This window comes from Sardina pilchardus, chromosome 20, assembly GCF_963854185.1.
Source record: "Sardina pilchardus chromosome 20, fSarPil1.1, whole genome shotgun sequence".
Classification (NCBI taxonomy): Eukaryota; Metazoa; Chordata; class Actinopteri; order Clupeiformes; family Clupeidae; genus Sardina; species Sardina pilchardus.
Window position 1 is genome coordinate 19,855,820 of NC_085013.1, and position 19,524 is coordinate 19,875,343.

Consider the following 19,524-nt stretch of genomic DNA (forward strand, 5'->3'; position numbering starts at 1 on the left):
CAGGCGCTCCAGAGCCAAGGTCAGACTCCGAGCAGTGCCAGTTAGAACAGCAGCACTGTGGAGCAGGCTGCCAAGTACGTGCATATTTATAGGCTAAGTCACGTACCGATCCCAATAACAAAACAAACATCTCTAAAAATAGGTCTGCGGGGAAAGGGGTTTTGGCTCGCTCCTGGCCCATTATCCCTTTTTTAATTGATGATTCAATGTGCTGCTGCGCTATGCTTAAGCTCATCTCATTTTGATGCTTTTAAGACCTCGCGTTGCTTCTAAATGTATTAATTGCCAGCTTGGGCCAGGTAGATTTTTTTTGGGCTTGGTTGCGAAAGACCATAAAGGAGCTTAAAATTGAGCAGAATGTGTCGTACGTACCCCCCTTTTTGGAGCTTGCGTAACTCCTTTTTGCATAAGCCAGGGACAGAGCGTGTTCTTTTGTGTTGGCCTATAATGAAAGGTCATTGGAGATGGAATTAGGTAAATTGAATCAGGTCTCTGTTGGTTTTCTCCCATGTATACTGTACGTCCTGGCCCTTTCTGAGCTTGCAGTGTTTGGCTTAAGTTGTCAACTTAAAGTACGTTTATGTTTCATGGTTATACAGTTATACGGTCAATGTATTGTAACACCTGAGACTCAGGTGAAGTGTCTGTCATAGGTCCTCTGTTGTGCGGGACATTGAATGTGGTCTTGAAAACACTGCTAAACCTTTTGAGTTTTTGAGACATTGGCTGTTATTTCCTTGTTCTCTGACCAGTAAGGGAAAAATAAATTGCAGGCAGCCGGGAGTTTGTAGGCACAATTACACGAGAGATAACGCACGGCACAAATGATCATGATTGCAAAACAGGCTCTGATTAGCAGAAGAATGCATCATCATGTGGCCCTGGAAGAGTGTACTGTATGTAGTGAGTGATAATGACTGACTGCTTGTGCATTATCCTGCTTGTTACACAAGTTTCTTGCCACTAAAAATATCTGGCCACTGTCACTGTAATGGCCTCCATTGCCCGTTCCCTTGATAGAGGTCTAACATAAGTTTCCAGTTCCGTGCTTTAAAAGAGAAATTCTAAATGTGCAATGTTTGCTCCTCACTTACTCTACTTGTCTGTGAGTGGACTAAATGACTGGATGTGAATGAGGACTACATTGCTGGATGTGAATGAGGACTAAATGGCTGGATGTGAATGAGGACTAAATGACTGGATGTGAATGAAGACTACATTGCTGGATGTGGATGAGGACTGAATGGTTAGATGTGAATGAGAACTAAGTGACTGGATGTGAATGAGAACTAAGTGACTGGATGTGAATGAGGACTAAATGACTGGATGTGAATGAGGACTGAATGGCTGAATGTGAATGTTCCTCACTTTACTTGTGTATGTTAATGTGAATGTGATGTGGCTGAACGTCTCTGTGGGGGCTGTGTTGTTGTTGTCTCTCAGCAGCGCCCCCACCAGGAGGCCGGGAAGCGCATCCCCTCGTGGAGCGGCCGGCCCATCTGGATGGAGAAGATGGTGCTGGGTCGGGTGAAGGTGCCGCACACCTTCGTCATCCACACCTACACGCGGCCCACCATCTGCCAGTACTGCAAGCGCCTGCTCAAAGGGCTCTTCCGTCAGGGAATGCAATGCAAAGGTGAGCGCGCTTTTCTTTTCTCCACGTATGCAATGTAAAGACGCTTTTCTTTTAGTGACTCTCCACACCTTCTTTCCACTTGTTTTCGTATATTGTTCCTTGTTCCTTGTTGTTTTGTTGTCTGACTAATTACACAGCATTCACAACCCCTCCGAACTGCCTTATTCTGACGTCTCACCAATTTCTCCCATACAGACTGTAAATTCAACTGCCACAAACGATGTGCGTCAAAGGTGCCAAAAGACTGCCTGGGCGAAGTCATCTTCAATGGAGGTATACCGCAGACTAGCCAAAGGCTTCACTAATCCCGAGTCATCTGTTGGCATCCACATGAGGATGGCCATTTGTAGTCATCTGCACACGACCTTTCACTTTCGCACCGGAAGACCTTTTTGCAGTTCCTAGAATATACAGTTCTTAGAACCCCTTTTCTTCGTACATTCAGAACTGGAAATTCAAAAGTTCCTCTGATGGCAGTTCCTATAACTATTTTGAGCTCCTACTCTAGGTCCCTGTGCATAGGAACCGTGGCTCATTTGCATGCCAAGGCAGCAGAAGCACCATTTCATTAAAAAATAAAATCTCTGTCAAAATAATTCAGCTTCTGTTTCAATTTGCATGACATAAAAATGCACTCACGCGCATGCACACACACACACTCACGCGCATGCACACACACACACACACACACACACACAAACTCTTATATATTTTGTCTTCTCTAATGTTAGAACCGGCGAGTCCAGGGCCAGACTCGGACACCACCATGGAGGTGGACAGCGTGAACAGTGACGGCAGCCGAGGGCCGGACGACTCCGAGGAGCCCTCCACGCCGGAGGACAAGAAGATCTTCTTCATGGACTCCCCCGATCTGGACCGCGAGAAGGACGAGGAGCCGGTTAAGACCATCAGGTACCCGCTGCGGCTTCGATATGGATTTCAGCTCATACTAACCACAATTTCAATTTCATTTCACTTATAGAGCGGCAAAAAGGTAAAAAATCACCGCTCATCCGTGTGAGGTGCAGGATTAAGAGTGACTGGATATTTAAAAGCAGAATCCGCACACTTCAAGTCTTTGTGAAAAAATAGCTTTACTGATTGCAAGCTTTCGGTCGTTAGACCTTCTTCAGGCAGAGACTTATAGAGCGGCAAAATATTACACATCTCGTGATGCTTTACAGAGTGTCAAACATTCAGAGAGAGCCCATGAGTAACAGGGCCAATGGAACAACTCCCTAGAATTGGAGATACACATAGGAAGAAACCTTGCGCCTGTATGGGTTTTGTAATCTTTGACCTCAACACCAAGGTTTGATCCAGGAATGGGACAGACATACTGTATTTTAACTATTGTATTGTTTTGATCATTTTTTAACTATTTTATTGTTTTATTATGCTAGTCGGTTTGGACAAGAGCATCAGCTAAATTCCATAACCATAACCTATACACATGCTGTACGCACCTAAAACTGGAGCGAAGCTACTTTTGAAGTTTGTCATTCTTAGGCCCGGCTGTGGTATATGCATCTCTGTTCAATCACAACTTTGAACACCACAACCTTGATTTCCACAAATTGCTTACACGACAGCTTTCAATGTTTCTCCACTTCCCTATTCCGACCACTAGCCTCTCGGAGCTTACAGTATTACTTAGCTACACAGCGCTAGAGCTTCAAATTTAGAGTAGTGACTATGAACACAGGCGAGCCGCTTGCTGACGGAGGCCTCTTCTCTGTGACCCCCCCCTCAGCCCCTCCACCAGCACCAACATCCCTCTCATGCGGGTGGTGCAGTCCATCAAGCACACCAAGAGGAGGAGCTCCACCATGGTGCGCGAGGGCTGGATGGTGCACTACACCAGCAGAGACAACCTGGTAAGAGCACCCCCACCAGAAACACATGGGATCATGGCTGAGGGATTGCTGTTGCTGTGAACTTACTTCAGACAACTAATACATTTTAAAGAAGTACATAAAATGCATAATCTTGAACATCATTTTTAATTTGAGTTGCATTTTATTTTGGGAATGTCATTTTAAATGCTGACGGTAGATAGATAGATAGATAGATAGATAGATAGATAGATGTAGATATATACTGTATTGATCCCCATGGGGAAATTCAAGGTATCTACTTTGATAGCTAGTGCTATTGTTCCTGATTGGGGTAGTGTGTTTGCTTATGGTATGAGTAGCCTCAGTTCCTCATGAACAAACTCATTGTATCTCTGCAGAGGAAGAGGCACTACTGGAGGCTGGACAGCAAGAGTCTGACCCTGTTTCAGAATGACTCGGGGGCCAAGTTCTACAAGGTAAGACTGGCTGGATCACGCACTCCAATGGGAATGTCTGGCTTGGCTTTGGCTTGGATTTGGCTTTTGTTTGAGTGTGTGTGTGTGTGTGTGTGTATGTGTGTGTGTGTGTGTGTGTGTGTGTGTGTGTGTGTGTGTGTGTGTGTGTGTGTGTGTGTGTGTGTGTGTGTGTGTGTGTGCGCATATTTGTGTGTGTGTGTGTGTGCATATTTGTTTGTGTGTGTGTGTGTGTGAGTTAGTGAGTGAGTGAGTGAGTGAGTGAGTGAGTGTGTGTGTGTGTGTATGTGTGTGTGTATGTGTGTGTGTGTGTGTGTGTGTGTGTGCATATATTTGTGTGTGTGTGCATATTTGTTTGTGTGTGTGTGTGGGTGTGTGGGTGTGTGTGCATATTTGTTTGTGTGTGTGTGTGTGTGTGTGTGTGTGTGTGTGTGTGTGTGTGTGTGTGTGTGTCTGTGTGTGTGTGTGTGTGTGTGTGTGTGTGTGTGTGTGTGTGCGTGGCTGGTTGGTGACTTCAACTGTGAAATCCCCGCCTCCAGGTTAGCATTCAGAGAGGGGCTGCAGCGTGATCTGTGAAGGTCGGGGGAGATAACCATCACTTGCTCTTCTCCTCATGACACTCGGTCACACTCAGAGACGGAAGAATGTTTTGTGTGGAGGACGCAGAGAGAGAGAGAGTGTCAGAGATGAAAGTTGTCAGAGGCCTGGCCACCTCGCTGAGACGTGAACCACGCTGAAGAGACATGTAAATGTGTCCTCTGTTTGGAAAGTACACTGTGGCCTACCAGCCGTTAGCTATTCAAATGGCATTGAAAGTATTTACAGTACATGTATAAACATATGACCACAATAATTTTTTTTTCTGATTCCACTCACCACGGTCATCAGTGAATCTGCCCTTGAGTGTTTGCTTTGTGGTCAAATTAAAGTCCAGGCAAGTGTACAGAGAACACAGAACAAACTCTGTGTAGTTGGTGAAAGACAGTATTGAACTGAGTACTGAGTGACTCGTGAAAGCTTCAGAAAATCAAGGGGCAGAGAGAGGCAGACATTAGGCTGTCAGGGAGAGAGTGTGTGTGTGTGTGTGTGTGATCTGATGGGGGATCTGCTACGGCTAGAGATGTGAGACGCTAGCATCTGGTGTACAGTGAGGACCTCCCCTTGGGTCTCCTCTGGGTAACAGCTTCCAAATGTGGTCTTACTGTGACACAGTGCAGCCTCTTCCTTTCTCTTTCATTCTCTCTCTCTCTCTGCCCCTCTCTCTTTTTTATCTCTCTTTCATTCTCTCTTCATCTCTCTCTCTCTCTCTCTCTCTCTCTCTCTGCCCCTCTCTGTTGTCATGTGGGTGTTGGTGCGTAGGTGTGTGTTTTTGTGACTGGCCTCAGTGTGTGGGTGTGATCTCTCCAGCCTCCTCAGGTCATGGTGAGAGATATGACGCATGGCTAGGCTAACGGTAGCTCCCTGCGGTGAGTGACTGTGGGCCGACTCCCTCCAGCAGGCCACAGCAGGCAGCGTAGCATATGACTGTGAGGCCGAGCTGTGGACGTAAAGAAATGTTTACATCGAATCTTTTTACGGGATATACAACAAAATACAAACGGCGCCTGGAGTAACAGGGCACATTATGAGGCGGACACAGATAGAGAACGCGGCTCTTTTGAAGTCGTGGACGCAGATTCAGAAAGCCCACTCTCACTACGGCAGTATCATGACACACCCTCCATTATCCCAGCCGTAAAAGCCGGCGCAGGAAACCCCTTGCTTTTACACGGCGCTGGGTGCCAATGCAGGGTGTGTTTGGGGGTATTTTATATGAGGTTTTATGTGCAGCTTGGAACTTGTTTTAGCTCGGGGAGCTCTGGTACTTTTTGCCAGCTGAGCTCTCTTCCTTCTTGCTTTAAGACTGCGCTTACTTTTGAAACTAAGAATTTGTTTTGTTTGTAGTGTTGACTGTTTTTTTTTTGTTTGTTCTTTTTTTCCAGCAATGGTCTGGTGGTCTTCAATGGTTTAGGGCAGTAAACAGGCTCGAACAGGCCCCTTCCACAGGCTGGGTGTAGTCTCTCTGTGTAGCCCTCCCTTCACTATAAACTGCTTGTTATGTGGCATATATGCCCCTCCCTCTTTGATTAGGAAACCTCGGAACAGACTTAAGGGAGACCGGTAGAGCAAAACCCTTGAGATTATTCATACTGCTAACATATTCTGTTAGTTGTGAGTTGTAAGGTGGGTTTTCAATAATTCAAATATATAAGGTTCCCCAAAAATGGAGACAGAAAGGCCCCCTTCCACTTCTGGAGTAATGTTAATATTAGTAGTTCATAATTCTAGACGTATTGCTTCCATTGATAATACATGTTGCTCTTGTTGAAGATTTTGACATTGCAACATTGTGATTGTATGTGTAGCCTATCATCAGTGGACCCACTGTAAGGAGAGGGTGTTTTGAGCCCCCAATGTTGTCTTCAAGGCAGCGCTGCCTGGAAGGTCGCTAGGGTTAGGCATGGGTTAAGTTTGGGGTTAGGGTTAGGGTTAGGTGCCTTTTAAGTCGATGGTGGCAGCAGCACTGCCTGGAAGGTGCTAGGGTTAGGCACGGGTTGGGGTTAGGATTAGGATTAGGTACCTTTAAGTCGACGGTGGCAGTGCTGTAGCCTGATTACCATCGACTTTCAAAGACTCTGCGAGACTGACCAACAGACTGTGCTAACACGGTTTCTCCAAGCGCTGGTTGACCCGCCTCCTTTAAGTGCCTCGATTTGCTACTGGTCGATGTCAGAAAGCGGTTTGCCGAGTTTAAACCAATAACAACACTCTTTCCGCTGCCTTGAACACGCCTCTACCCAGAGCCGTTGGAGCTGCTCAAAGTTGATTGGTTCTCGACCAAAGGGGGCAGTTCCGCAGATTTCGGGAACTCAGAAATCCTTCCCGATTAGCAGTTGACCAGACCAGCGACAGAAACAGCCTGAAGGCGTTACGTCACTGGGAGGGCGTGCCAGGCTAGCAGTGCTGCCTGTAAGACGGCGTTGGGGGCTTAAAACACCATCGAGCGGAGAGGGGTTAACTTGGAATTGGGCAATAGCCTCCAAAATGGTAGTTAGTAATAACATTCTTATGCAATTCAAGAATTTAAACCTTTATATTGTCTCTGTTTGAGGTAGTGTCCTATAGATGAGACATATTCGTTCTGGAAAAGCTCTCTCCCATCACGATAGAGATGTTTCATCACAAGATTGGGTGATTGCTCAGAACAACTGTGTACTAATTTGCAAAGACCATGGCAGTGAAAAGCCCCTCACAGTACAGAGCTACTAGATCCCCCTGCAGGCGTTCAGCTCTCTTGGTATGCAGACACCACACATGCCCACCTGTCGAGAATGTGGTCAAAGATGACTCATTTCTTTCATATCACTTTCACCTACACTACTTCTCTCTAGACTCGTGTGCACTGTATGGCTTATCCGTGACTTTTAACACCACCCCACGCCACCCTCAAATGAGTGAACCCTGTATCAAAGTCACTTAATATTTCCCTACTGTCATCAAAAAATAGTAATGATGTTTGTAATAATTTAGTAATAACACTAATGCTCCAGGCCTGCTCAGGATGTTTACACATGCCATAGAGCATGACTGCATCTTAATTGCTCAATTGTACCATGAAGGGCACCTGTGTGTAAGGATTGCTTTTGCTATGTTTTGTTAACTGGCTTTTGGGAATGTGCCTAACACTACATAATAAGTGTTTCATGGTATTCTATATTGAACACTCTCCATCAGTGATTTTTACACTGAAGATGGCTTATTCCTTACTGTATGCCGCCTTTTGGTCCTCCATCATTTGTATTTTGTCTCTTAACTCCATTCCCTTTGTCTGGAAGAGAAGAAATACCATTCCGAATTCATTAGGACCTCACTTCACTACATGTTACTGAAACCAAACAGCTTTCAAATGACTGGAAAATCCGCCCTAGCTTATCTCCGTATCAGGCGTATGCCTCCGCTGCTGTGACTGTGGGCTTAGGCTGTAGGCCGACTGAGCCGTCTCTGGGAGGGTTGCTCTCCGTGCCATGTCTACCGTGACCACGGCAACTTATGCAACTCTTTACTGGCGTGTGACAAGCGGCATGGCTGCGCATGGCTTGTGTCTTCTCCATTTGGAAGTCATATGGCCCTCCTGTTTGAAGATGAGACCCCTGCACTTGTGGTTTGTGTTCGCCTCTGATGGGGTATGGGGTATGGGGTATGGGGGGGGGGGCTGCGAGTCTGTCTCCAGCTAACGACTCCCGGGCCTCCACCCCCTCATTGTCCAGCGGCCACCCCCATTACAGTAGTCGCTGTGTCTCGGTGGCTAGTGCCAAGCTGACTTGCGCACGCTCACACACACACACACACACACACACACACACACACACACACACACACACACACACACACACACACACACATAAAGGCTTTGCTGCTGCCTTGTAATCATGAAGCTCCTCAGTGGGTTGAGTCACGTGGGGCGGCCTGCTAACCACAAGCACTTCATCCGATACTCCGCGCAGACCACAGGCAGTACACAGGCCCCTATTGGTGGAGGCCAACTCCTTCGGTTTGGTTTTTTTATTCGCCGACACTGAGGCAGAGGGCGGACTTTTAAAAGGGCTGGCCAGATGGCTCGTCCGCCTCATTTTGAAGTTTGGAGGGAACTGTGACAGTTCAGCAGGAGTTTGCTCCACTGTGTGATGAAGCTTATAAAGCCAGTGTGTAGGCATAGCTAATAAGAGGAGACTATATTAGCACCAGAAATAATGTACAATTGCAAACGTTATTAACTGTTCAGTGGACTAGTAATGGATGGAGACCCTGACCCTGTCTTGGTGTGCCTAGTGAGGAATTAACCGAATAGTCATCACTTGGAGTTTATCCTGGGGACCTTTCATTCTAGCAACTTCTTTTTCACAATTAGTTAGCAACTGACTTTTGGAGCTGCTACTGGACTGGACTTTTTCACAATTAGTTAGCCACTGACTTTTGGAGCTGCTACTGGACTGGACTGACGGATCCCGCTCTGCTGTTGGCCCACAGGAGATCCCGCTGTCGGAGATACTTCAGGTGGAGTCGGCCAAGGACTTCAGCAGCCTGGCGTTGGGAGGGACCCCGCACTGCTTCGAGATCATCACGGCCACCATGGTGTACTACGTGGGGGAGAACACGGTGGGGCCGCACCTGCACGTCCACAACCCCGCGCTCGCCGCGTCCGGCGTGGGCCTGGAGGTGGCCCAGGGCTGGGAGAAGGCCATCAGGCAGGCACTGATGCCCGTCACGCCGCAGCCCAGCGTCTGTGCCACTGCAGGACAGGGCAAAGACCACAGTGAGTGGCCAGTGCTTGGAGATGTTCATGGCATACAGTAATATCCTGTGTATTAGCCGCATTGTGTGTAAGCCGCAGGACAGTGTTTTATGCAAGTTAGGAGAAGCAAAACCATAGTAATACCATATTAACTGCCCCTATATATTAACTTCATACCTGAAGACATTTTGCAATGTCAATGTATAAGCCGCGGTTAATAATTGGGAAATTACGGTAGAGATGACTGGGTATCGATAACCAGTCATCTCTACCGTAATTTCCAAATTATTACTTAATTGCGACTGATAACTTATCGGTCTCAAGTTTGATAAGGGCCTCATGTCTTTGTGTCCTCCAGTCTTTGACAGATCTACAGGGTTATATTGCTGTGTTGTATTATGAACCTGGTGGTTGATAACACTGCATTCATTTCTATTATATGCCTGTCTGTTATTTCAAAAAAGATGGTTTGCACAACCTCATTATATTGCTTGTGTTATGAATCTGGTGGTTGGCATTTATTTCTGACATGCCTGTCTGTTGATGATGGTTAACACAACCGCACACAATTTGCAACTTATAATGAACCAAATATTTAGTTTCATAAATGTCAACATTAAGATAGAGGAGAGATCTTAAACATTTAGTTGTGTGCCAGAGTTTGTGCAGAGGTACAGTTGATCCTTTGGCTGTTTTTGATAAGAAAAGAAGAGAATGGGACCTGTCTCTTACCTAATCACAGGTGGGGATGGGCGACACATACCCATTAGCCAATCTCAATTAAGCAGGACTCCTGCGCTAGCTTGCAGTTGTTTCTCTCTGATTAAAAATGGCACCCCATTATCGTGTATTAATTCCAGAAAGAGGTTGATGGTTTGAAAAACACATTTTTTGTGAAATGAGTGTTATGTCATAATACCACCATATAACCTGCTTGCGTGTCTAGAGAGATGCTTCATAATACAGTTTTTCTTCTCTATAGCGTAACTGTGTGGATCACGTTATTTTAATCATTCTGAGGATAATCAAATTCTTAGTATTCAGGGTCAACTAGAGTGTGGAGTTACGGTGTGGTCGGTCACCCTAGGTGAATCCATGCCCCCAGTGTTTAAAGTTTAAGTCCCCATATTAACAGGCTTAATTACAAACACATGGCAGAAATTACATTTGAACATTGTACTTGATTTTTTTTTTTTTTTTTAAAGATGTTAACTGTCAGTTCCCCATCCCAATGTTGCACAGTCTTTCTCTTCCCATGCAGAGAGATACAGTATGTGCAGTGCACTTGAGCACACTGGCAGCTAGTTCAGCAGGGTCACGCAGCCCTGAGGTGCCAGCTCTGAAAGGCTAATGGTCTATATCTTCTTTATGTGTTCCACCAGAGGAGCTGTCCGTCAGCATCTCCGTGTCGAACAGTCAAATCCAGGAGAATGTGGTGAGGCTTGTGGCATTTTTTACTGACACAGTTGCACAACTTCCCAGCATAGGCTTAGCTGTCATGTTTTTTTTCTCCTTCTCCCTTTTTCTTTTTATGTGCAACTTCTGTGTTCTTTACGGATGACAAATGCATTTAATCTGGTCTAAGTACTGGGTTGAACTTGTTTGAAATACTGCTGCTGTTGTTGAAGATGCGAGTGTGCAGAATTCAAAAATAATTAAGGATTTAAGCGTGTCCATTTGTACAGACAAGAAACAACAATGAAAACATTTTTGTTTACATATCACTTTTAAAAAAGTAAATGTGTTTGACGTTTCGTATGTTTGCTTTTTTTCTAGGATATCAGCTCAGTCTACCAAATTTTTGCTGACGAAGTGTTGGGATCAGGGCAGTTTGGAGTTGTATACGGAGGTACCGTTTTATTGCTCCTCTTTCCCTGACAATTGAGCATAAGTGGCGATAAAGTTTATTATAGGCTCATGTCAGTGAAATGAAGACAACAAAAGCTGTCAGTGTGACAGGAAGAGAACTTTTTTTTAATTTTAGCTGAAATGACAGACCACTTGTCAGGGTATATACTATCTGTAATACTGAGAAAACAGGAAAGACCACTTTACATGTGTTGAGCTGCACAATCAACCCCCCACCAGTAGACACTTTTTGTTTCATTTCCCAGTTTTACTGCTCACGTTAACCACCTCCTACGGTTACACTTTATAATAACTGCACACTATGGGGCATTTGTGAGCTATTAGTTAATGTGTTGTTCATCATTTGTAAAGCATTGTTCCTACATTAATTCTCTTCAGTAAACATATTTATGCATCTTTTGTTCTGGGTAAATAAGCCCATCTAAAATGTAGTAGTTGAATTTTCATATGCATTAATAAGCATTTTTAAATGATGTGATATTGAACAAAGCATTGACTAATCAGCCTGGCCATGCCCATCTAGACCTCCTCTCAGAGAGATACTAGTCTGGAACACCACAGTTCACTAGTGTTTCCATCAGTCGGCAGATTACCTGCCCAATCAGCGATGAGCAGGGATGATGCTATAGTTTCTAAATTGAAAGTGGTGTGGGTAACTAAACGGTAGTAGCAACGCTTGCAAACATAAAAAAGATTGCAGTTGGAAGGATGTACACATTTATTTACCGTAAAGGTAGGCTCACATGCATTGTGTCCTGACTGTCAATGCTGTTTATTGTCAGTTTGTAGCACAGTTATGTGTCAGTGTTGTTAACCTTTAAAGGGGTGGGTTTTGAACATTCTAACACAAGATTCCATTCCGCAACAATTCAACGTTCTAAAATTCTATGTAGAATTCAATGAACCCAGATATTCTTTAGAATGTTAATTTTCCAACATGAAACTGTATGTTGTTTACAGGGAAACACAGGAAAACAGGGAGAGATGTGGCCATCAAAGTGATTGATAAAATGAGGTTCCCCACCAAACAGGAGAGCCAACTGAGGAACGAGGTGGCCATTCTACAGGTGAGCAGACAGTGGATGCCTGTTATGTCCTGTATTTGCCCTCACAGCAGACAACATGCTGAAACAGAGAAATTGCAAATCAGAGGCGCGTTCAAATTCGCAAACATAGGCAAACGTTTGCAAATGTTTGCGAAAAAGGTTTCTATTTGCCTCGAGTGTTTTGGTGAACGTTTGCGAACACTCGCAAACAATCTGAGGTGGTAGTCGATCTGGACATGAGCTGGATGAAGTGTTACAGTAACGGTGGAATGTTTACACCAAATCGTTCAAATTGAACTGTTCAGAGAAAACAATGTTCACCATGAATGTTTGACACTGTTTGCCAAATTTGAACGGACCTCATATGTCCAGATCACAAGTCTGATGGAAGGTTCCAGGTGTTTGATACATAGTGGACTTTTTTCTTTGAGAAGTTTGGTCTCATGGCTGCCTTGCGTTTAAAGCATGACTTGTCTCTTTCTGTTAGAACTTGCATCATCCCGGCATTGTCAACCTGGAGTGCATGTTTGAGACACCAGAGAGAGTCTTCGTCGTCATGGAGAAGCTTCACGGTGACATGCTAGAAATGATCCTCTCCAGCGAGAAGAGCAAGCTGCCGGAGCGGGTCACCAAGTTCCTGGTTACGCAGGTCTGTGCTTTCCCTTGTACAAGGGATTTTTTTAACCATCTTTTTCAGTCTTGGCAAAACAATTGGCATGAGTCTTTTTTATGCCAACCAGCTAGCCACATGAAAATAATGGAAAGGCTATAAATGATTGTTATTATACTGTATATCAAAACTCTACTGAAATATACTGGGTTATAGCAAAGTGGAGTTCTGCATTCTGTGTAGCATTGGGTGCATGAGTTGATTGGACTGCACAGGAAAAGAAACAAGCTATCATGTGCCTAGGCGTCTTTTTTTTATTCTCTTACCTCATCTGTCCCATCTGTCTATATTTGATATTCGATTCCTCATCCCCCCCTTTTCTCTCTCTCTCTCTCTCTCTCTCTCTCTCTCTCTATTTCAGTGAGCCTTACGTTATAGGCAGTGGTAGACACATGCACGTCTGTTTACTCTGGTGGTCTGTGGAGAGGGCTTTTTATTTACTAGGACAGTAGTCTGGATCCTATCATGGTCGGGCCCCTCCTGCTGAATTTAGAGCTCCCGGGGCCCGTGGCAGACCTTGTGGGCTGATTGGAGCGGAGGGGCCCCTGAATGGGGTCCTTGGATGGAGGGGGGAGGAGAACAGGAGCTCGTCCATTAGGCCTGGATCTGCAGCTAACAATTAGCGGCCACAGCCGGACCTCTGATGTGGCCCGTGGGCAGCGGGCAGGCAGGCAGATCCATCACTATCAAGGAGACGTAATTGATTATGTGTGTTGCCCAGAGAGCCTCTCTTGAAAGGGCTCGGCTCGTGCTCGTGATTGTGGCTGTTTACGGCCGGCGGTGAATCAGCAGTAAGCGGCTCGCTTCTCTGTCCGGTCCGGTCTGGGGTGCGGGACTGCGGGCGTGTGCCCCACATTTGCATTTGCAAAGTTAATCAAGTCAACATGCGCTCCCTCTGATTAATCCAACAGATCCTAGTCGCCCTGAGGCATCTGCACTTCAAGAACATCGTCCACTGTGACCTGAAGCCTGAAAACGTTCTCCTCGCATCGGCGGAGCCTTTCCCTCAGGTACGCCTCCTCACCTGTGTTCGTTAGCTAACATCAGTCAACTTTATTAACCTTAAACCTGTCACCTGCTCACCTGTTTGTCAAGCATTTTCAACTTATTTAAAATGATTTAAAAAGAGTAACACACCTAATTGTGCGGCTACACGCAGGTGAAGCTCTGTGATTTCGGGTTCGCTCGAATTATCGGCGAGAAGTCGTTCCGGAGGTCGGTGGTGGGGACGCCGGCGTACCTGGCCCCGGAGGTGCTGCGGAGTAAAGGCTACAACCGCTCGCTGGACATGTGGTCTGTGGGCGTCATCGTCTACGTCAGCCTCAGCGGCACCTTCCCCTTCAACGAGGACGAGGACATCAACGACCAGATCCAGAACGCAGCCTTCATGTATCCCCCGCAACCTTGGAAGGACATATCCTCTGAAGGTGCGTGTGTAGGGATAGAATATAGAATATAAATGGAAGAATCAAGTGATGATAGCGTGTAGGGCTGTAGCGATATGCAAAATTCACGATTCGGTTTGTACCACGATTTTTGACCCACGGTTTGATACAAACCTCAATTTTTATTATTTAGTTTTAAGGGGAAAAAAACTTTGAAACTAACATGTGGGCTACACCAGATCTGCAAAATAGCTTTGTTCAAGCATAGGCCTAGTGTACAGTACATGCTGCTATCACGTCTGGTGTAGCCAGTTCCATTGATTATAGTGGAAGCTTCAGCTACAGTACATGCTGTGTGTAGCGTCCCTGTAAGACTCAGCTCACTCAAGTGCATGGGTTGCGGTTGTAAGCTGAATCAAGTCAAGATAGCATGTGGATTGAATTAGTAAGTGTTGACTAAATGATTAAATGTAAACAAATCCTCCATGATTTGTCATGTTAGTGTTAAGAAAAGACCTTTGAAAATGAGACTCAGCCAAATGTGTCATGGCAGTGTTTGGAGAGAAACCTTTTGAAAGTAAGAGTCAGCGAAATTACGTATAGGTCAGAGCGGTGTTTTCATGACCCAGCTCATGACAGTGCTTCAGTTCTGATTTTACTCAGTCTGAACAGCAGGGGATATTCGGTCAGAGTTAGAGATTAGTCTTTGCCGCCCACTTGTCTGGGGTTTACGGTGAGTTTGCATATGTGTGTGTGTGTGTGTGTGTGGCGTCCTGACCTTTGGAATTGTGAAGTCCTTATGAGTCACCCTGGGTCTGACCGACCTCCAGTCCCACTCAGAGGGGTCAACTGAGGTCTCACCTTCGGTACCTTAGTCAACAATTTCACAAACTTCAGTTGGCTACACCACCTCTGAGCCTTGTGTGTGTGTGTGTGTGTTAATCCAACAGCTACAGACCTCATCAACAACCTTCTCCAGGTGAAGATGAGGAAGCGGTACAGCGTCGACAAGTCGCTCAGTCACCCATGGTTACAGGTATACAACCACACTCACCTAGCCACAACCACACACTCACACACACGTGCACACACACACACACAAACACGTGACACGTGTAGCTTTAGAGAGGAGCAACTATAGACAGTATTCAAGAGAGTGGGTTGAAAACAAAATGCTGCTGTGCCTCACTGTCTCTCAACCTCTCTCTCTACCTCTCTTCCTCCCCCCCTCTCTCCCTCCCCCTCTCTCTCTCTACCTCTCTTCCTCCCCTTCTCCCTCACTGCGGTGGCTCTCAGGACTACCAGACCTGGCTGGACCTGCGGGAGTTCGAGACGCGGAGGGGCGAGCGCTACATCACGCACGAGAGCGACGACGCGCGCTGGGAGGAGCACGCCAACCAGCACACCCTCGCTTACCCCAAACACTTCATCATGGCTCCCAACCTAGACGACATGGACGAGGACCCCTAGAGGCCCGGAGGACCACCACACTCTGTGTGTGTGTGTGTGTTTGTGTGTGGCCGCATGAGGAGTGACAGCAGACCTCTCTGCTGGTGAAGAGACTCCCAGAGGAGGACAGGGCTCGTTGGCCGCTGTCAGTACATGAGACTCGGACAGTGCAGGACGGAGGGCATTGTCCTCTCCATAGACACGTGATCGTGGGCCAGTGGGCACCAGGATCTGTAGAGGTGCTACGAACGAACAGTGGGCAAGCTGAGGCCCACGTGGACAGACTGTAAAGGACCCGTTCTTTTTCCTCTTTCTCTCTTTTAATATATCTATATTTTTATATTTAAACATGCATTCTTTGCCTTTGGAAGGGCGATCGCCATTCTGTGTTTTAGCCTTTTGAAAGCGACAGACAGAAGGCAACTGAACATGCAGTAGTATAACAGTATTATTATTAATGACATGAATAATAATATTAAATGTCATTTTAATTGGGAGACGTTGAGATGTTTGCTTGCATGATTTTTTTTTTATAACGTGAATGGGAATTGTTTGTTTTTTTTCCTACTTGTTATTTCAATAATGTTTGAGGGTATTGAACTGGAACACTTTTCTTACCGTATATATGACCGTGTTATCTGAGAGACTACAGTAGTTCTCTCAGCTGCAGCTCTCCCTTGATAGCCTTCGATGCAAGCTACTGGACCATCATCAAGAGACAAGAAACTGGCTGCTACAAACAGACATGTAATATTGTTATGATAACAAGACCAAAGATACACAGCCAGGGCACACTGACAAGCATTTTTGGGCACCCACTCCAGCCCTGGCCTTTCAAATAGAGTTCCTACAGTATAGGTACCACAGACCAGTCCCTTTCAAAAGCAATATTTCCACTGTAAAGCACAGGGAGTTCGATCCCCAGCGGTGACTATGAGTCTTTTGAATAGAAAGCGTGGTAGTCTGTCTGAAACAATAAAAATGGAGCTCTAGCAGAATGCAGTGGTACCAGATCATTCAGTGGTGTGTATGATCATTCCCTTTGATCAGTATTCAGGATGCCCACCACTTCTGCACAGTATATTATTACAACCGTCATGGCTGCGTAAAACTAATGAGAAAACATAACACTGACTATCATATTTTGGAATTTTGGGCTATAATCTTGTGAATTTTGAATGTTTGTTTTTGTTGAGAACATATACCCTAGTGTGCAGCCCACTCATATTGTTTCATGGCCAACATTTTTAAAAAAAAAAAAGCATTCCGTACTGAATATGTTTTATTTCATGTGGCTTGTCATTTAACATGTTGGATAACACTAACGTTGTCTGCAGGATTGTGCGTCTGTGGTAGACAATGCATCCAAACTCTAGCATATCATATGTTCCTTCAGTTTTAGTAATACACATTCCAATGCCACAAGGCTTTTCCTGGTGAGTGGTGAGGTTGGCCTCTTGGTCACAATAGCACAAAGAAAAACCCGAGTCCCTGCCTTTCATAAGTTCCGGAATAATGTCACTAGATTTTGACACATGCGTGCTTTCTGTCTTTAACTTTGAGAGCAGCCAGTGTGTTATTGTCTGCTTTTACAGTTCAGCAATAAACTCTGTAACATGTTTACTCTAAATCCCTTACACAGACAGGCTTGCCTTTGGAAAAAGGAGTTGACAAGAGGCTAGGATACACTAGCTGTCTGTGATGTGTCTGAATACTATAGTGCTAAGCCATTGCCCATGTCTGAATGCCACATCTAGTCTTGTAGGCTAGACAATGATGGCGAAGTTTCCACTTCAAATGAACTTAATAGGGTTTTGGACTTAACGTCTAACCACGAAAAGAACAATGTGTATGTAGCATTCAAAGGAGTTTGAATAATGTCAATGTCACATTGAGGTTTAGAACGCTCTAAAGTAGAACCCCGCTTTTCTGCATGCCAACGTCTGCTCACTACCACTGGGATGTCATATTTCTGTTTCAGAGGGCAAGTTAACGAACTTTGGCAGATTGAAAGATTGAAGTCTTGTTTAGAGTGGCAAAACACCATCTCAGCTGAATGTGACATTATGGTTTGGGATTTTTGGAAAGACCACCCTTGTACTGTCTATGTTGCCACTGGATTGGCAGTTGTACGTGTTTTGTATATTTTAGTACATACAGATTTTAATAATAAAAAAAAAATATCAACTGATTTCTTTGTTACCCTTAAGTCAGACTTTTTGACTTCAGCTGAAGTCTTACTTCAGACTCTTTAAGTCCGTTGAAACTGAGCATCCTCGAGAGAGCCAGTGCTGGGCACTGGCCAAACGTGTCTATGAAGGAGGAGGTGAGATTTAGAATTTAGAAAGGAAGAAAAAAACTCTACTCCGCGCTGTCACAATTTAAGCAGCCGCTTCTGCTGGGTTTTTAGGGTTTACGGGTGTTTGCGTTGCGTGTATGCTGCATGTCTTAGCATGTGTTTGTGCTTGTCTGAACAAGTGTGTGTGTGTGTGTGTGTGTGCGCAAGACTTGGGGGAAGGGACTGAAGGACCAGTGGGTGGTGGGAGGGTGTTGGCCAAGTTAACCGCTGCGCAATAGTGGCACCACATGTCAAATCCAATTTGCAGCAGCTGGATGTAATTCCTTAACCGCCAAACCATTAAGCTGAGCGTCTCCTGCAAGCCGTACGGAGTAACATGATAGTGAGGAGAATGGGACCAAGGCGCTTCGTGATGGGGGAAGAAAGGAGAAGTCTTGCCTTCGAGAAGTCACCCATTCGAAATTCAACAATGTGAGAAGTGCTCGAGTCTCAGTTGAAACTAGACAAGCACAAGGGCCAAGGAAGAGGGGGGCTTTCCAGGTCTAGCATCAAACATCCCTTATTAAACGCAGTCGGAGGGAGAAGCCAATGCAGTCTTGGCTCATTAACTGGACTAATATACAACTGCAATGTTGTTCTGCATGAATGAAAAATGCCCTAGATTGGGAGTGACCTGAAATGCCCAAAACCTTGAAGCCCTTCAGTTGTTGCCATCGGAGGTCTGTGTTTGAGTAGCTGCTTGTGAGGGGAATGATCCGTACGTCTCAATGCAAAGCTCTCTCTCTCTCTCTCTCTCTCTCTCGGCTGCTTCATCACTTTGCGCTGAAAAGTGCTTCAAGATGTGGCAGGCAGGCTGGTGGCGTATGCTGGAGCTGATAGCGGAGAGGGGCCTGGGGGCAGAGACAGCCAGGCACCCCTGCCATCTTTAGTCATCTCCCTCGTGTCTGCCTCTGGGCAACACACGACCTGTGTGTGCTCTCGGGTCACAGTGTAGCATCTGCGGTCTTGAGACCATCACAGCGTCTCTTTTGCCTCGGATATCCTCCACTGTCGGCGTGGAGCTGCTCTTTATAGTTTACAACAATCATAGGTTCAACAGTAAACTCACCAAATGGTTGGGTTGTTTGATTCACATCAAAACAATTTGGCTTCCTGTTGTGAGCCATCAGAAAAATTCATTCATGTCTTGTGTTTATTGTGTAATGTTACGAGGCACGGGATGTCTGAGGTGGTGACTGAGGTACAGTATGTCATCATCACAGAGACGGCAGAGGTTGTGTTGAAAGGTAACACGTACTGTACACACCCTCCACGTAGTAACCCTCCCCCATGGTGCAGTATTATTTGAACTTGTCTATCAAATGCCCATCAGTTGGGAATGATGGCGTTAAACTTGTCTATCAAATGCCTGTCAGTTGGGAATGATGGCGTTAAACTTGTCTATCAAATGCCCATCAGTTGGGAATGATGGAGTTAAACTTGTCTATAAAAATGCCCGTCAGTTGGGAATGATGGCACTGGAATGTG

At 45.5% G+C, this 19,524-nt stretch overlaps 1 protein-coding gene across 3 annotated transcripts in view; it reads left to right on the forward strand.

Moving 5' to 3' along the window:
* prkd3 (protein kinase D3) overlaps positions 1-17,873 on the forward strand; it is a 54,724-nt gene extending 36,851 nt beyond the window's left edge. For 2 of the 3 annotated variants that reach the window (XM_062523189.1, XM_062523186.1), the window contains exons 6-19: positions 1,444-1,636; positions 1,832-1,909; positions 2,368-2,548; positions 3,390-3,513; positions 3,873-3,950; positions 9,015-9,300; positions 10,662-10,714; positions 11,056-11,128; positions 12,109-12,215; positions 12,682-12,843; positions 13,776-13,874; positions 14,024-14,291; positions 15,200-15,285; positions 15,546-17,873. In XM_062523189.1, coding sequence (XP_062379173.1) covers positions 1,444-1,636; positions 1,832-1,909; positions 2,368-2,548; positions 3,390-3,513; positions 3,873-3,950; positions 9,015-9,300; positions 10,662-10,714; positions 11,056-11,128; positions 12,109-12,215; positions 12,682-12,843; positions 13,776-13,874; positions 14,024-14,291; positions 15,200-15,285; positions 15,546-15,719 — 1,962 coding nt within the window. In that variant the 3' untranslated portion in view covers positions 15,720-17,873. The remainder of the gene's footprint in view (positions 1-1,443; positions 1,637-1,831; positions 1,910-2,367; positions 2,549-3,389; positions 3,514-3,872; positions 3,951-9,014; positions 9,301-10,661; positions 10,715-11,055; positions 11,129-12,108; positions 12,216-12,681; positions 12,844-13,775; positions 13,875-14,023; positions 14,292-15,199; positions 15,286-15,545) is intronic. The other variant, XM_062523190.1, reaches the window with a different exon arrangement.
* The last annotated feature ends 1,651 nt before the right edge of the window (positions 17,874-19,524 follow it).